Source organism: Cucumis melo, chromosome 5 (genome assembly GCF_025177605.1).
Source record: "Cucumis melo cultivar AY chromosome 5, USDA_Cmelo_AY_1.0, whole genome shotgun sequence".
Taxonomy (NCBI): domain Eukaryota; kingdom Viridiplantae; phylum Streptophyta; class Magnoliopsida; order Cucurbitales; family Cucurbitaceae; genus Cucumis; species Cucumis melo.
The window spans coordinates 573,951-591,686 of NC_066861.1; the positions used below are offsets into that span (position 1 = coordinate 573,951).

Below are 17,736 nucleotides of genomic sequence, written 5' to 3' on the forward strand. Positions count from 1 at the left end.
ATATATAAGCTAAAAAGATGGAACTAATATAAATATACTCACCTTTATAAATGTTCTATGTTTCTTAAACGCAATGTTAACATACTAATTATTAATTTGTGTATATTTTGCACTCAATCCAGAAGTAGTATATGGGATAGAAGTAATTATCAATGGTAAAAGTTTTAAGAACTTGTATTTCATGTTTGTTGATCAACGTTTATCACTATTAAGGATGGACCCTAAAGTTCATGGGATGTGTTTAAATCTAAAATTAATATAAAAAAATATAAAATAAGTCGAGGTTGAATGTAATCTACAATCTAGAGTGTAAAAAATGGTCCTAATACAACCTTTTGTCACACACAGATATTAGAATATGATAGATTGACTTATAAATAGTCTCATTCCACTACCTTACTCAAAATAGTAAGACTCTCAAAACTACAAAGAGAATCAATTGTACATCTCTTATGTTAACATTTGTTTAGTAACATAACAGTGATTGAGTACTTTGGTCAAGGTCGTCCATCAAACAACAAGTTATAACCGCCGATATTTTGAATCCTAATATTTTTCTTGAAAAGGGAGGAATAAATTCTTTTTTTGGACCCATAGATAATCCGGCATTCTCATTTTTATACCAAAGTTGAATAATGGGATGTTTTTAACCTAACACTTCTACTATTAATTTGGTATTGAAAATTGTGCATTTGAAATTTGAAGGGAAAGAAAGGGACTCAACATTACATTATTTAATTTCTGAGGGTACAGAGGCATTTATGGTATAAACTATATATATATATATATATATATATATATATATTATATATATATATATATATATATTTATGAGTTATGACACATTATTTCCCCAATTATTTATTACAGTTGTTCAAATCATTAATGGTGTATCATATATCATATAAGGTGTTAATCTTCTTTCAATATTTTATAATAATATTAAGTATCTTCAAATAATATTATTTTGGTCTATAAAAGAATAATCTCATTATTTCTAATAATTTCTTTTGATTTTTGCAAAGGGATAAGTTATAATATCCAAATAAATAATCAAATAAACAATATATCTGACATGACATTAATTAATGAAAAAAAAAAAATACCAAATGTTATAAAACTCAATTAGGTTAGACATTATATTTTTTAACGTTGAACTAACAATTTACATTTAATAGTTAATATTTTTAGGGTTAATAATGGACTTATAGCAACATTTTCTTTAAAAGTTTACAAATATAATGAAAGATAGATTTTAATTTATTATTGATAGACCCTAGTCCAGAGTTTGATCTAAATGTCGTTACATTCACATTATATTTTATCTATAAATATTTCAAATGTAATTGTTATATTTGTCACTGTTTCATATACTTGATAACTAGAAATTAAGCACAACTCTAAAAAGAAATCATCCACCAACTTTAAACAAGACGAACGTAAAATATTTCTAACCTCATCGAAATTTAGAAATTTTTTTTCAAAAATCTTAAATTTGAATATAACTCCTAAATTAACGTAGAATTTCATGTCTATGTTTTATAGTTCTGTAAGAACACAACACATCAAAATATTACTTTTCCCAAAAGTTATCAAAAATGCCTTCAAAAAAATGTCAAAATGTTTTCCAAAAGGTTTGACATTTTGGAATATCATTATTAATTTTCTTGAAAAAGGAAAAAGAATGTGGCTGTTGGGCCTAAATTTTATTTGGGCCCAAAACTCTGCACATTTACAAGCTCAGGCCTACGAACGTTGGATATTTACCTGGTCGGCCCAATGAGATGAAACACAAAGGTTACCGCGTTACCGGACACCGGCGGGAGAAACCTTGTTCTGTCTGAAGCCATCTCCCAGAGCAGTGGCTTTGTTTATCCGCGGCAATTCTTCATTGTGCGTTCAATTTTGAAGAACATAGCGGTCCCTGGTACTTTCTTTTCTATTTCTACTTGTTTTCGTTTTGTTGTTGAGATGATTTGGGTATAGGGAAAATGAACACTAAATGGATGCTAATCGCCAAATTCGTAACCCCCTTTCACCCCTGTGCAACTAAAAGATAAACAAAAACGTTGTATTTTGCATGATCGTTTCTTATTAAGCTATGTGATTCCCACGGGAGCGACGAAATTTGAAGCAATTTCATTTTTTTTAAAGTTTAGTTGTCTTTTAGACCAGCTGGGAAGATTTTGAAACTTTGGGGGTGGATGTGTTTTCTTGTTAGTATAAAATCTCCTAACTTCATGAATAACGACCAGAGACTATGGCGTTGTAGAGCAAATGTCATTATGATATTTGATGTGCTATTTGGAAAAAATAAAGTTGTTCACTGGTAATTGAAGCTTAGTTTTGTTTTCTTGCGGTGGCAATTTATGTTTCGACTAATAAATTAGGCACTTGCTTTAGCAAAGTTTGCATTATATGCTGGAAATATCTGGGAGTTTTTGGTGTTCTATTATTCAAGAATACTTTACACACTGACATAGTGTAACCGTGTAAATGAAAATTTCAAGGTTATATTCTATATGTACTCGTTAGTTTCTCATTTATGCTATATTATAGGTTGTTAAGGTGATTGGAGAACAGTATGAGTGCAGAGGTTGAAAAGACATCTCATATTGAATCTAAAAATGTGAAGATGTCTGGAGCAACTATTTCTTCTGCTGCACCTGTGGGAAGCCAAAAGGTTTCCATGTTTGCAGCAAAGACTGGGTTTGTTATACCAAAAAACAAACTTTCAGGGTCTTTGGTTCCAATCTTTCGGGTGAACAAAAAGTTGGGAGGGAATGAATCATCAGCTAATGGAGAAAATGATAAACAGACCCAAAGAAATACAAAGTGGGGTCCTGATTTAACACAAGATACTGCAATTAGAAAGGGGCGGCTCATAGCTTATCAGGTATTGGTGGAGCTCTATCTTTTTTTTTCCCACCCCATACACTTTTTCTGGTATCAATGGCGTGTTAAAGGCAAAACTCACAATCAATCGGACACGTGCATTTCCCCATTCATCTTGTTTATTTGGGAGCTTTTGAAGTGCCACACTTTTCCATTACTGTGGAGTTGGTTTATTTTATGTTTTATCTGGAATAATTATTGCTCATATTTCAATTGTAGGCCTTTTCTCTTCTAAGCATTCTGAGTTCTGATAGTTAGGATGACGATTGAGCTATTAATATCCCATGCATAATTTACTGCTTTAGCATTAACTTAGTATTAAACATGCCAAAAACATGGCTGGCATTGTACCATTTATGGATTAGAAAAGAAAAGATTTTTAACTTCCTCTCTGTTTCTTGTTCCAAAAAAAAAAAAAAAAAAAAAAAGAAAAACCTCTCCGAACAGAACTGCTTCCTTTAATTACTTTTCTTTTTTAAATAGACATTATTTTTCAAAACCTTCTTTGACCCAATTTCATTAAACATTTGGATATTCTCGATTTTCTACCATTGAATTTCCCATTTTCATATCTGGTGCTAAAATGTTAGTGTCTTCTGTGTGACTGTTTCACATGGAAGATTCCCATTCCAGGTGCTACTTAGTGACATAACTGCCTCTATGGTTATACATATTTTGAGCAGACTCGATTGGAACAAATCATGGAACTTCTTAAGTCTGGAACCTTGGAGGTTTCAAAGACACAAGATTCAACATTAGAAGGTGAGAATGTAGAGGATAATTCTCCTGGATCCCAAGCGAATAGTAAGGTAAATTTGGAGCTCGCTTTAAGAAAATAAGAATTATAAAAACAAACTATTGTTATTTTTGTATGATTTTGATGTATGCCTTCTTCTGAATATACAGATGTCGTACAATGAACTTTTGGAACTTGAAAAACGTGAAGTTATTGGTATGCCTAGCTAATGAATTGCTTTTATTATGCCCTCAAATTGATTTTTAACGTTATCACTAGAATTTTTCTTGATGATGCAGGTGAAATACTAAAACTAAATCCAAGTTATAAGGCCCCTCCTGATTATAGGCCATTGTTGAAAGAGGACAGGTTACCTCTCCCGGTAAGATTGGTCTTGCATTACTTGTCTTTTGTGGTTAGTAACATTGTGGAAACTAGAAACATAGTGACCTTTTCTTTATTCACTCTGTCCCTCAAGGTAAATAGAAACCATTTTAATCTTTTATTTTAATCACAATATCCGATTAACCATTTGTTCTATGTCCATCATATCTTTCCTTTTTTGCACATAGGGTGAGGCTTGAAAGGATATTTATTTCTTTTTTTCAAAGGAAAAAGAAAATTTTCACTGATGAAATGAAAAATTACAAGAAAATAGCAGGAAGAATGTCTAATTATAGCACTTTTATTCTTGTTTCCACAATTACAATAGTGGCCCCAATTCCTTTAGGATCGTTCACTTGATTTTATAAAATGGAATCATGCTAGGAGATGCTTTCATTTTCTAAATGGAATCTATATTGTGTGAATCTAGTGAACTTGTTAAATGTTAAAGTTTAACATTGCTACCTTCTAAGGAGGTCCCGAAGGATTTGAAACCATGTCCAAGTAGTTAGCTATCTTTAAGGACGTTTCATTATGATTCGCAACTTAAGTTTATTTCCATGAACTTGTTCATTGAGTTCCCTTCCGTTTATGTAGTCTTTGATTTTAAGCGATTATTTCTCTACCATGTGAAAATTACCATGTAGGTTAAAGAATATCCCGGTTTCAACTTTATTGGCTTAATATACGGCCCTAGTGGTGAAAATCAAAAGCGACTAGAAAAGGTAAGAAAATCATTTTAGGTTAAGAGATGTTGTACTAAATATTATTTTCCTTTTGATCAACTTGTAATATATATGCGTTTACTAAACATGTCAGGAAACTGGAGCCAAAATACGAATTTGTGGTGTTAAAGCTGGGACTGGTGAAAAGGTGATCCCTTTGACCAAGAAAGTCATAAATATGGTTGATACCAGTTATGCATTGTCTGGCGTGTCAACTTGTTTTAATCTTTTTTTCTTACTACAAAGTAAACCAAAGGATCATAATTTTAGACATCGTGGGAAATGACTTATCACCAAGAATATCAACCCTCGTTTCCCCTGCAAGTGCAATGCTACCTTAATAATAATAATATTATGTAGTATTTCTTACGTTTTGAATCTTTGATACATAGTATTTCTTATACATATCCATTTCTTAACAAATATATATATGTATATTTGAAGTCTTTGATTATTGAATGTCCTTACAAACATACCTTCACTAATTTCACAAGGCCGTTGCTTTAAAAACATTTTGCTGTCAAATTTGATTGGAGCCCCTTTCTATTTTGGTTTGACATCATTTTTTTTTCACGTATTCTTTCATATTTGGGTTTCCGTAACTTCAAAATGGAAAATAAAAACATTTGATTGTCAAGAATCCACTCAAGTCTCTTTTACTTTTTCACTTATTCAAATTTACCACTTGATCAACTTATGATGGTTTATTTTGGCTTATGATGGTTTATTTTGGCTGTAACTGAGAATATGTTATTTGAGAATCTATTTGTAAGTTTGAAAACACTTCAGGGCTTTTCACTAGATGAAACCTATGATGGTTTTTTTTTTTTTTATAAGTGATTAGTCTGCTATTTGAGAATCTCTCAAAACGTTTGAGGACACCTAATGGCTTTTAATTTACCTATAATTTAACTCTTTGTGCTCCCCAACTTCATTCTGACAGGATGAAATTAAACCAACTGATGTACACGGAGTTCAGAATACTTATGAAGAGCTGTATGTTTACATGTCAGCTGATACATTTGATAAGATCGATGCTGCAATTTCTGTTATAGAACTCCTAATCACCTCAATATCGGTTAGTTAATTGCTTCAAGAAGAATAACTAGTTTCCATGGTTTTCATCTAATTTGATATGATATATGCCCATTATCTGTAACTCCTTGACCTCTTCTCACAGGGAAATCTGGCCACTGGTTCCACAATGTCTGATTTGGTTTCTACGGAGGAAAGTTCTTCCAGGCAAGCTGAGGGTACTGCAGTATCAGATATGGGGCAGAATCCTATGCCGAACCAGGGGGTTATGCAACAAGGACAAGTTTACGGGCCACCTTCAGTGCCAGGGCAGTTTCATTACCCTAGTACGTGGCCTTCTCACAATTTAACGCCAGCTCCTGAATTTATTTCCCCACACAATCCTCCGTCATCAATTATAAACAATCCAATCCATCTATCAACACCCAGTTCAAATGTCCCTAATGTACCGTTGTCATTTGCACGTCCACCCGCTCCAGTTGCTTTCAATCCAGCTTTCCGAGGTCCTCCTGTTCCCCCTCCTAGACAACAGTTACATGCACAAGACTTACAGCAACCTTTCATCAGTCAAACCAATCATGTTGGCCAACCCAGGCTTCATGCTTTGTCGCTTCAACAGCTGCCCTCATTGGTTCCATCTAATGTCTCAAAACCAAATTTCACTGGTAGTGGTCCATTACCTTCAGGACTACTCCCAAATACGTCAGGATCATCTTTGCCTCAACTTCTTCCCAGTAACGTTCCTCCAGGATCACGGCCTGATCGCCCATTGACACCTAGCATAGTTGGCAGTTCAGTATCTATGGGTGCAAATAACATGGGGCAGATGGCTCCATCACTTCCCTTGCCATTCGGGCCTCGAGCAGTTCCACCTCAGGGTGTTAATATTTCTGGCGCAGCACCTGCAGATACAGCGGCAGCCAATATGGATGGATATGCATCTTTTCCTTCTGGACCTTCCACTCCCCAAGCAACAGGTGGTATAAATACAAATCACCCTAATACAGCTCCAATTCCATCTCACCAGATGGGGCATCGCCCGCCATTTTCGGTGCCTTCAGCACTGTTACCCTCATCTGCACATAATCCTCCTGGTAACTTCATTGGTGGATCTGCTTCAAACCCTCCAACACCACCTACCAATACAAGCAATTTTACATTCCAACCACGTGGCCCACAAAATCCATCTCCTCAAACAAATTTGAATTTAAACATTCAAAACACACCAACGGGACTTACATTGCAACAGCCTGCATCTGGGGCACCATCTTTCCATCCATCAGCCCCAAATTTTCTGAGAGTTGCCAATCAACCCTTTCCCGGACCCCAAGCTGGCAGCCAGATAGGTACTCATCAAATTCAAGATATCGCTTCTAATCCTATTGGCATTCAAGTCTCAACTAGAATTCCTGCATTTCTCGATCCAGGTCCTCGAACACAACTGCATCAAAGAAACTTTGGTCCAGGATTGCAAATGCCAAACTTGCCAGGGAATTTTCCTCACAGACCAGGAACCTCCATACAATTTGAGCAAGAGTTCCACATGCGAGCACGTCGACCTGAACTCCGCTTTACTCCCCCACTTTACAGTAGCAATCTGACGTTTGTTTCTGGTAAGCTACCACCCAGTTCCGGAGGACAGCAAGTTTACGATCCATTCTCGCCTACATCTGTATCTGGCCCACAACATCAGGGGAGCAATCCGCTGAGATGAGCTGCATCAGGTGTTAATAGTTCTGAATTTGTCCAGCGTTGCACTTATACGACGGAGAGGGAAACAGTTCAAATTTCCCTCTAGGGCCCCTAAATGACCATTCTGTGATGATGTAGGTTGCTAGGGGTGATGGAAAATCTCTTGAACTTCAATATTGAAATCTGACTTTGTGTTCATGTTCTAAAAAAATGAAAATTACTTAGAATGGATGTCATTTGATGCTTTGCTGGTTGAATGATACTTACCGTTTCAATGGATCCTTTGGGGCAGGGCGTTCACTCTCAACTAATTTCCTCGGCATCTTTTAAAGCTTCTAGTTTCAATAATAATATCCTAGAGAAGCTTTATATATATACATATAGCATGATATCACTTGTGCCTTTCAATTTTTATATATTAGCTATCACGTTGATTTTCATGTCCAAGAATACAATATCTTTTACAATAATTGTGAAAATGAGATTAAACATCCAATCTCCCATTAGACTTCCTTCCCTTTATGTTAGCCAAACTACCTGAAGTTCAGAAATATTTTATATAATTTAACCAATGACTTGCAATACTATACTACTAAATATTTTGTTTCATTTTTTTTCCTTTTCAGCAAACATTCTAACAATGAAATTTAGCTGCATTCATGCCAAATTTATTTTGATTTTAGGTCATGCAATAAAAGAAAGGTTTTTTTACCTGTTTATTTATAATCCTAGTCGATATCATTAACCAAAGAATTACGAATCAATAAATGTGATATTGTCACAATTTTATGTGAACGTGATAAAAAAAAAACAATTTAATTCCATCGATTAATCAATTAAATTTTATTATGATTACACCCATTTTTGCAACTTAAAAAGCCGTTTCTAAAACTTTCTCCGCAGTTATTCTATTTGCTGTGGTTTTTCTTTTCCATTATATTTCCAAGGCGCACAATACCATTCAAAATTAATACGTAGCCGCCAGAGAGGAAAAACAAAAATAAGCACTCTAAATCACATTCCATTCAACTTGTTCAAATTCATATCTTTACAGCCCTAACATCATTTTGACCAAATGCAGTACCACAAGCAGGGCATTTGCGATTCCGCCGTTCAATTCTTTGTTGAATACATGAACTGCAGAATAGATGATAACACTTCACAATTACAACCTGCCAAAATCAGTAGTATAGTTATATGAGTAAACCATCATAAAATACAGGAAAAGAGATCCATATTTGTAATGATATATGTGAAATCTTACCTCCTTTGGATGATCATTACAAATACTGCATTTGAGAATAGTTTTGCATGCATTAATTTCATCCTGCAATTTCTTTATAGCAGCTTCTCCAGTTTCAGAAGTCAACTTGGCCACCTTACTATTCAATTCCTTCAACTCTTCCTCGAGTTTCTCCCTTGAACTTCTGTTGACAATGATTTTTCAGTTAAACAGAGGAAGTTTGAATCACCGCAGCTATTTAATAAACAAGATGTACTTTAATCCTATGTAGTGTACGATCTGGATAGAAGTTTATTTAATTGGTCGTGCAGTTAAAAGTAACATATACTTGCATCCACAAATCAAGAAACTGATTCAATTGCCGCACAGGACATCCAAAGAGAGATAAATATAAAATTTCAAGAGCCCCAAATGCAAGCAGCTGCAAGTCTATTACGCGCACAAAAAAAATCTTGAATGAGGAAAGAAAGATGAAAATATTACTTCTTTTCACATATAATTCAAGAATAATAGCTGACGATATTTAACATATACTAAAATTGGTGAATTAAGACTGGAAAATAGTCCTAAAACACACCTTTCGCTCTCCAATTCTGCTTCAATATCAGTTATCTGCTGCTGCGTTTGCTCATACTCCTTCTCAGAAGAAGCAACTGCCGTCTTGAGCCACTTCAATTCCTTCTCAGCATCAGCTAGATCCCATTTTGCAATTTCAAGGCTAATGGTAAGATGTCTTTCTTCTCGGGTAGATCTAATTACATCAGTCATACTGACCTTCATCTGCGGAATAATAAAAAGGTCCTTTCCTTATACTGATTGAGAGGCAGGCCATTGTCATGGCATCCTTTGCAAGGGAAAAGAAATCTAACCTGATCTTCCGTAAGAGCAATCTTAGTTTTCAGAGATTCAAGGGAGGCATTAATTTGTTGAAGTTGTTTTCCTAAGGCCTGCTTTTCAGATTGCAAAAGGCTCTGAACCTGCTTCGATTTTACACTTTCTGAAACTAACTGCATAAATCAATGATCAACTAAATTTATCGTCCAGCTACCAACAGCATTAATAACCTTAAGAGTAGATGGTAAAGTTAATCATTCGAATATGTAAGGAAATAAAAGACACACCTTAATATTAAGATCATCCCTCTCCGTCACCTGCTGTAATAAGTGCTGATTCTGTGTCTGCATATCTTCGTATGCTTGACCAATAGTCTACAAGAAGGTAATTTTACAAGTCAAACAATGGGGGTGAGTGGGGGAAAGCTTTCGGGTATATAAAATGGAAAGCTACCATGTGCTGGAACGAACAGAGAAAAATCAATAAGCAGACCAAAATACACAAAATAAGGCACCTCTATTTCTGATATATAAGCGTCTGCCTCCCCATCTTTAATTTTTATGGCCTCAGTAAGCTCTAAGATATCCCTGCAATTAAGAATTATAGTAGACACTTTAAAACAATATGAAATGCCCCTAAAAAGGATAACTAAAAAAATGTTGGAGGCCAAATCATGGCTAGTTGACAACATATAAGTAGCTACAGCTTGTCCAAATGAAAAAAAAATTCCCCAATTAATTCATTCAAGCCCTGAATGCCTCAAAAAATGGGGGAAAATACAAGTAACAACTATCACAACTTCATCAATATTACAAGTTCTTAACAGACACAAAACCAAGTGAACAAGCATTAGCCATCTAGAAATACCACGCACAACATTCCCCATTCTGACCAAAATTTAGTTTTACTGTGTTCATTATTTAGAATATTCTGACTATTGTACAAACTGTTACTCACAAATGTAAAATAGATATATGCTTGGGTGATCATCTAATTTTATTAGACATCCTCGCCTCAACCACAAATATCTAAAAAAAATGAGAACTATGCCTTGCTCAACGAGAGTATTTGCACACATGTACTCCATTTAATAACCAGTGAGAAGTTACATTCATATGTAAATAAAAAAATATAAAACAAATAAGTAGAAGATGAAGAACAAACCTCTCAGCAGAATCAAGGTTAGATCTTAACTCCGTTATTTCAATTTCAGCGGCAGAAAGCCGTTGTTGACAAGCAGCTTCAGTTTCATTTGCAGCTTTCACTCTCAATTCAAGACTATGGTCATCCAAAGCAATTCTTAAAACATCAGCCTGAGAGCAAGCTCGGCGTTCTGATTCTTTGATCTCCACCAAATCTCTAAAATAAAATTTAAAGCATGATGTGTTTTATCCAAGATAGCTCATAAAGGAGTTAGTAATATGACAACAACACAACAGTGTAATGTAGTCACACAGACAGTTCAATTGCAATCACAATGTCCCGCAAGTTTAATATGTATAAAACATGCACTTCGATGGAAAGAAGCCAACTAGGTCCTGTCCATTGTTCAAGACATAGAATAAGTTAACCCAAAATTTTAAAACCACATCACACTCAGGCTAGAGGAGAGAAGTACCATACAATTGTTGACTAATGTATAAAATGTCTCAAATTCTGACCGGAAACACTTTCACTAAAGTTTCTTTTTTACACTTTTGAAATAATATCAATACTTCGTATTCGTATACAGTAAAATAAAAGAATAGCACTCAAAAACCAAGATGGCCCCTTCAGAACTTGGAGGTTACTCAAAAGAGCTAAAATTTATATGAAACTAAAGAATACTTCCAAAATTGATTTATCTTGCGAGTCAAACTGAAACTGTAATTAACAACCAGTTCAAAACATTCAGCATTCACCCTGTGAGTGTCACTGAGAGCTCGGGCATTACTTTCCTTCCATATGTCCAAAAAAGAGAAACATTGTTATTTTGACATTATGACACAGCTAATTTTGTCCAACAAATCTTTTATTGACGAGGAAGGCTCCAAGAGATGTTGAATTTATAAAGAAAGTTGCCCTACAGAGAAATTGCAAATTTTCAATGAAGGAAAATATTATTTATGTTCTCCAGTGCTCTTTGCCAAGGATATGTTCATCAGGAGAAACTAGCAATTCTGATGCATTGTCATGTGTTCAGGAATGACAGGTTTAAGAAAATTGGCAAGATGGAGAGATTTCCTACAAATGGTACTGTTGCTATCCACACTCCGTATTCTAGTCTTTAAATGGAGATTTTGGCAAGAAATCAAGAAAATAAGAGAATTTATATCTTCAAGCTTTCTTCTGAAAATTAGATTCCAATGGAAGGGATTCATTGTGCCAAGTATCTTGTACATCTCTTCTATGTGTTCAAGCCTACTTACTAACAAAGCCTCAATACTCATCAGATACTTGGATCCAGTTCCATAAAACGATATCGTGGAATTATTAAGATAGTGGTACATGTCCAGCCAGAAATTGTCTACCAATCATTTACTTTGCCAGTTTGCCTATTTTTATTTTCTGCGGCACCCATCTTTGACCGTCAATAAGACTTTGATAATGAATTGAAAATTATGGTAAAGTAAAAAATTTCTCGCACCTTTCATCATAAGTTTCCTGCCCATACATGTCTAGAAACAATTCCAGCTCAAGTTTGTCCTCTAGCAACTTCTCAACCTGCAGTTTCAATGCTCATCTATGTTAGTTAGTCTTCGTGGATGGAAATCCTCAATTATTTTAGACTTTCAGTGAAAAAAAACAAAAGAATACAAGGGTTACAAAAAAAGGGTATCCCCAAAATCCCTTTTAGAGAAGGGGTTTCTCCAAGTAGGATGCTACCTAGAGGATAATTACAACAAGTCTGTTTCTCTCACCATGGATTAAACATCACCACGGTCCCTCTCCACTCCTCTAAAAACTCTGCTATTCATCTCCCCCAAATGTCCCACAAAATAGTGCACACCCCGGCTTAACCATAAACCGGCATTTTTCCTTGTTTGTGGATGGAAATCCTCATTAGTTACGGAATAAATTCAGCATGAAATCCATGTACCTACACTAATAATACAAATAAGTGAACCTACACACTAGTAGAAAGAAAATGTGATTATACAATTCTTCTGTATTATTCTTTTTAATCAGAAACAATTGTTCTCTAATTGAAGTTAAAACGGAAGTCCTACATTCTATTTATCATCTAAGAATAAAATAAATATAAATAAGCATACATTTTGCTTCCAGCATTAAAGGTATCTTCAAAATTGCACAGAGATTACTCGGGCTTTGGCTCCAAGTAAAATTAAACAATCTGGGGACTTCTGCATTATTCAGTACTAGGGAAGTGAGAGGATCCTTTGTTCTTTTCTGGTTAAGAAACCAAAATTGATACCAAATAAATAAAAATTAATTAATTAATTTCTCCTCGGGGAAATCTTTTTTTTCTTCTTTAGAATCTTGGATATACTTTTGGTTGTAATCTTGTATTACCCTTTCGTTTTACTTGAGTTAGGAAGTTTTTAGCCTTAGACAGCTGGTTATTTTCTTTTTTGAGGCTGTTAGTCCTTAGTTGTATAAATAGGAGGCTGTAGCTCTTTTGTAACACTTTTGTCATGTTAATGAAAATTCTCCTCGCTTGTAAACATCAAGTACCTGACCTCACAGAATGTTCAACGACTCCTAAGCAGCCCTCCCTGTCTTTTCAGATTTTAAACTGATCACAAACTTGAATGAACCCAAGGATTGGATGATTTGTTAGTGTTCCAACCCTTGTAGATTCAAGTGTTCCACCATTTTTGCAGTCAGGACAATAATCCAGAAAAATTATACAGAATAAAATGTATATAAATATTAGAGGTGATCATGAAATCGATGAAACAAGAACAAAAGAAATACAATCTGGTTCAACTAAAACAGGGATCTGATAGAAGGTAATAGCATGAATAAGGTCATATCAATTAGAATAACAGAATTGGATTCCTTCGCATCATATAGGAGGAGGAGAGAGTACCCATGCTGACCAAGGCTCACAAAGGAATAAAATAATATCCAAGTGATACTTGCCTAAAAACTTTACAACTCCTGAAATAATTGAATAACAAGACAGAAATGGTCAGCCTAGAAAACTTTACCAGCGACTTGAGGGATTTTATCTCCATCATTTGTTGAGCACATAGGTCAGTTAAGCCCTTTTTCTCTTTTGTCTGAATCACCAACCAATAATGGTTAGCTTCAAATGGATGAGTATAATTTCATAAGATATAGAAGAATGATATGTCCAAACTACCAAAGATATGATGGATACAAGAGTAAGATCCAACCTTCATAGTTAAGGAAGTCTCAAGTGCCTGAACTTTCTCACGTATAGACGCAGCTTCGTGTGCTGTGTCTTTCCAACGCTTTAGCTGAGATTCCATCATCCCCATTTCTTTAGACAAAGCTGAAGCCATTACATGAAATTCTCCTTTGATATCCTCCCTTGCTATGAATAGGAACACCTTTACAAATCAATAACATATTTAAATACCAAAAGAAAAAAGAGATTACATCTTATGAACATACCAGAATCTTGAACTGCCTCTTCCATTTCAATTTCTAAATCATTTTTTTCCACTAATATTTTTTGCAGCTGATGCTCTAGCTCCTCAATCCGAGAACAGTTATTGTCAATGGAGCTCCTAGCAACATCTACAGACTCCAATTTGGCATTCAAGTCTTTCTCCCTTCTCAAGACATGAGACCTGTCAGTCTGAAATCTAAATTTTAAAAGGACCTCGTATCATGGTGAATATCAAATAACATGGAAGTTGAGACAAATTATTTAACCTGCAAAGCTTCGGTCAGTGATTTATAACGATCCACTTCAGCAGTCAAATGTCGGAGTTGGTCATTCAGTAAAACGTACAACCGTGATGAATGTACATACTTTTCATCCATCAAATCATTCTTCAACAACAAAGAAAACACTCAAAATTCACCAAGGAAAAATAAATAAATATGGAAGGGTAATCCCAAAAATAGGTATAAACTGAATAAGATTATAAACCTCAAGATCTTTCAGTTGATTTGACAAGGTTAAATTATCTTCCCAGGCATCTTGAAGCTCAGACAAACGATCAGCAGCCAGTATCTATATTATCATTTCATGAGATTAGGTACCTGTGAGGATGAGAAAGAGAGAGACTAATCATACGACTATACCTTAGTTTCCTCAATGGAATCCTTTAATTCCCGAAATCCTATAGTTCTCTCTGCAGGTTTTTCAGGTGATAAATTTCCATTCACTACGCCCAAGGTGGGAACATGCATTGCAATGGTAACATCCTTTTGCATCATAAGACTAACAAGTTTTCTTCTACATTCTTCAAGTTCAGCCATACTCTCATCTAGCTCCTCTATAACCAACAAGAAAAAGTAGTCCGTCAATAGATGAAAACTTAATAACAATGGATTAGGAGTTCTTATCTCTTCTTCAGATTTGAATAAGAGACGAATTAAATCTAATAATAGTCCTCAAGCTCGAAGAAACAAATATAATATTCCAACAATAACATTGCATTGAAGCTTAAAATATGGGGAAATAAATGCCTCAAGGACCTGAAAGGCGTTTAATCTCAGTTTGATCCATCAAATGACTGGAAACATAAATTTGAATCTCGTCAGCATATGCTTTATGCTTCAAGTGGAGAATTTCGATGATCTCTCCTAGATTGGTAGCCTCCTCTTTCATCATCTCATCGATCTTTGACAATTGAACGATAGCATCTAAAAAGCCCATGATCAAATAACAGTGCACTGTCACATGTTTGCGTCTACAATTGTCATTAAGTAAAAATGAATTTCCTACATCTAATCTAAGCATCAGATAATAACCTATTGAATTAAAAAATATATGTGGAAAATCTCCACAGGTTGGTGGGGGGCACGAGTCCATTATTGGCAACTGCTCATCACCGCAATCTCACTATACTAAATAAATAAATAATTCTGACCTTCTGGTGATTGTTCCACATTCCAAGCAGAAACTATGTTTGCAGTTTTTTCCCTTTGCGTATCAAGAATATCCTCCAATAATTTAAACAACTCCATGGTGGATGCATGACGTGAAGTAAGAGCTTCTTTGACGTAGTTGACAATTTGTTCATCATGTCTGACTTCAATAGAATCCCTCAATAGCAATCTACAAAGAAACATGTCCTCCGCAGGACACGAAGGAATTGAACCTAGAAAGTACTTCGATCAATGTAAATGAAAACAAAATTCAATTCTACTTTCACAAGAAACTGAGAGAGTAAAGATAAATTTTGAATAGCGAGGTAATTGTGTGGACTTGCTATAACCCAAAAGTACCTTGAGAGTGGCCAGCTTGTCCTAAATTTTGTAAGAGCTGTCCACCTCCTCCAGCTTGTAGTCCAAGAAAAACTAAATCATCAACCAACTAATAGAGAGAAAAAGATCAGATGCAAAGAAAAAACAGGAAGTTCACATGAAAATTCAGAAGGAAAAGGATATCTAAGCATCATTACCTGATTCCAGAGTTGGTTGATGACAATCAATGACTCGTCATAAGAACTCTGTTTTTCTTTCAATTTATAAATTTTGGTTTCAAGGTCTTGCAGCTCGTGCTTTTGAGAGTCGGTCTCCTGGACAAGTTTTTGATTCTGGAAATGAAGGGCGGTTGCATCAACCTGGAATGATGGTCAAAGATCTTTAAATATTTAAGTAAATCATTATGTGTTCAAAATGGGTTTCTAGCTCAAAATAATCATACACCTTAAAGTCTGTTAAATGGCCATTTTTTCTTTTTCATTTTTCAAAATTGAGCTGATAATAGACAATCATGAATTATTCAAATTTTCTAATATCAGTTTTTCACTTCCTTGAAACCCTTGTTTGAAATCAAAGCCAATTTTTCATATTTCAAAGATTAAAAATAGGTTTTTGAAAACTAATTTTTGTTTTTTAAGCTTTTAAAACGCAAATGACTTTGGAAGTATTAGAAAACCAAGAAAAAGAGTAGTAAATAAGCTTGTCTTTCAGAAGTAGAAAATAAAAAACAAACGAAGACGATATCAGATACAAATGCCACGATTGTTGGAACTTCAAAGCCAGGCAAGTTTACAAACTCGCACTTTAAACAATCGAGCCAGCATGCTTTCTATCTGATAAATAAATACTCAACAGTCACTTCAATTTCTGACTCTATGGTAAACCGGTAAACAACACAACGAGATGTCTGTTTGATACGATCCTAAAAGTGTATATACTCGATGCGCAAATGCAGGCTTGGGCCAGGAAGCTGAAAGAACCAAGCTTTACATTTAAGAAATCATAAAAGAAAAAAACACTGTATCGACGCAACTAACCACGAAGAATGGAAATGCATAAAATGAAGAAAATCGTATTAAATAGCTTCATGTTGTGATTGGAAAAAAAATTGAGAGCTTTTAGTTGGGGAAGTAATCCAAAATCCATAAATTGTTTAGTTTTCAGCTCAACGCTCATTCTCAGAAAAACCTTCTTCCAATTGTAAAACACAAAGCATAATGAAAAACGCTAATAATGAAATTTTAAGCAAAAAGGAGACGCAGAAATCCAATAGCTGCCCATAAGTACAGAAAGAGAGTTTAAACGAAGTATGTGTCCAAAGAAAGGAGAGGAAATATGAATTGAATACTGGGAGTGGAGTTAAAAGAGTTACGCTGTTGTTATGTGGTTGTGAAGTGGTGGAGTTGCGAGCCATGGCAGGGGTAAGCGAGCTCAAATGAGGCCTCTTCTTATCAGGTTCATCGGGGTCAGAGCTTTCCATTTACGACGGCGAGAATCGGAACAGCAATTCGAGGCATAAAATTGAATGCTTCTACGAACCCTAGCGAGACACCGGAGTTCTGGGGGACAACCGGGGGTGCGGCAGTTCCCAAAAGGACTCGGAGCGACAGTTTTCTGACGACGCCGTTTCGCACTCTTCCTATCAAGACCGACACGTCGCTTTGCTGTGTAATTTGCACTTAATTTCCTATTTTATGTTTTTCTACATTGACTAAATTTAAAAGATTGTTCAAATATATTAACAAATAGTTAACTCAAACAATGAAAAAAAATATCAAATCCAAATTGTTACCTATACAATCGAAATTTGTATTTCATGTAAACGATGTTATCATCACATC

General features: G+C 35.0%; 2 protein-coding genes across 5 annotated transcripts; one reads left to right on the plus strand and one right to left on the minus strand.

Moving 5' to 3' along the window:
* The first annotated feature begins 1,773 nt into the window (after nt 1-1,773).
* On the plus strand, nt 1,774-7,703 carry LOC103491578 (branchpoint-bridging protein). Of its 3 annotated transcripts, XM_008451574.3 has the most exons (10): nt 1,812-1,927; nt 2,560-2,896; nt 3,579-3,704; nt 3,802-3,847; nt 3,931-4,013; nt 4,663-4,740; nt 4,835-4,888; nt 5,684-5,818; nt 5,921-7,121; nt 7,203-7,703. In XM_008451574.3, the coding sequence occupies exons 2-10, from the start codon at nt 2,585-2,587 to the stop codon at nt 7,487-7,489; spliced, it is 2,322 nt and encodes a 773-aa protein (XP_008449796.1). In that variant the 5' UTR covers nt 1,812-1,927; nt 2,560-2,584; the 3' UTR covers nt 7,490-7,703. The 3 variants fall into 3 exon arrangements, with proteins under 3 accessions (XP_008449795.1, XP_008449796.1, XP_008449798.1); XM_008451573.3 differs by having other exon boundaries at nt 1,774-1,927; nt 5,921-7,703; XM_008451576.3 differs by lacking the exon at nt 1,812-1,927 and having other exon boundaries at nt 2,747-2,896; nt 3,516-3,704; nt 5,921-7,703.
* Nucleotides 7,704-8,458: 755 nt separating this feature from the next.
* LOC103491577 (E3 ubiquitin-protein ligase BRE1-like 2) lies at nt 8,459-17,579 on the minus strand. Of its 2 annotated transcripts, XM_008451571.3 has the most exons (19): nt 17,268-17,579; nt 16,093-16,254; nt 15,917-16,004; nt 15,559-15,789; nt 15,164-15,331; nt 14,768-14,961; nt 14,613-14,696; nt 14,393-14,512; nt 14,129-14,315; nt 13,888-14,048; nt 13,699-13,770; nt 12,171-12,247; nt 10,709-10,903; nt 10,059-10,131; nt 9,832-9,918; nt 9,580-9,717; nt 9,288-9,490; nt 8,732-8,894; nt 8,459-8,639 (listed from the first exon to the last, which is right to left on the minus strand). In XM_008451571.3, the coding sequence occupies exons 1-19, from the start codon at nt 17,373-17,375 to the stop codon at nt 8,508-8,510; spliced, it is 2,643 nt and encodes an 880-aa protein (XP_008449793.1). In that variant the 5' UTR covers nt 17,376-17,579; the 3' UTR covers nt 8,459-8,507. The 2 variants fall into 2 exon arrangements, with proteins under 2 accessions (XP_008449793.1, XP_050940992.1); XM_051085035.1 differs by lacking the exons at nt 16,093-16,254; nt 17,268-17,579 and having other exon boundaries at nt 15,559-15,799; nt 15,917-16,002.
* Between the last annotated feature and the right edge of the window lie 157 nt (nt 17,580-17,736).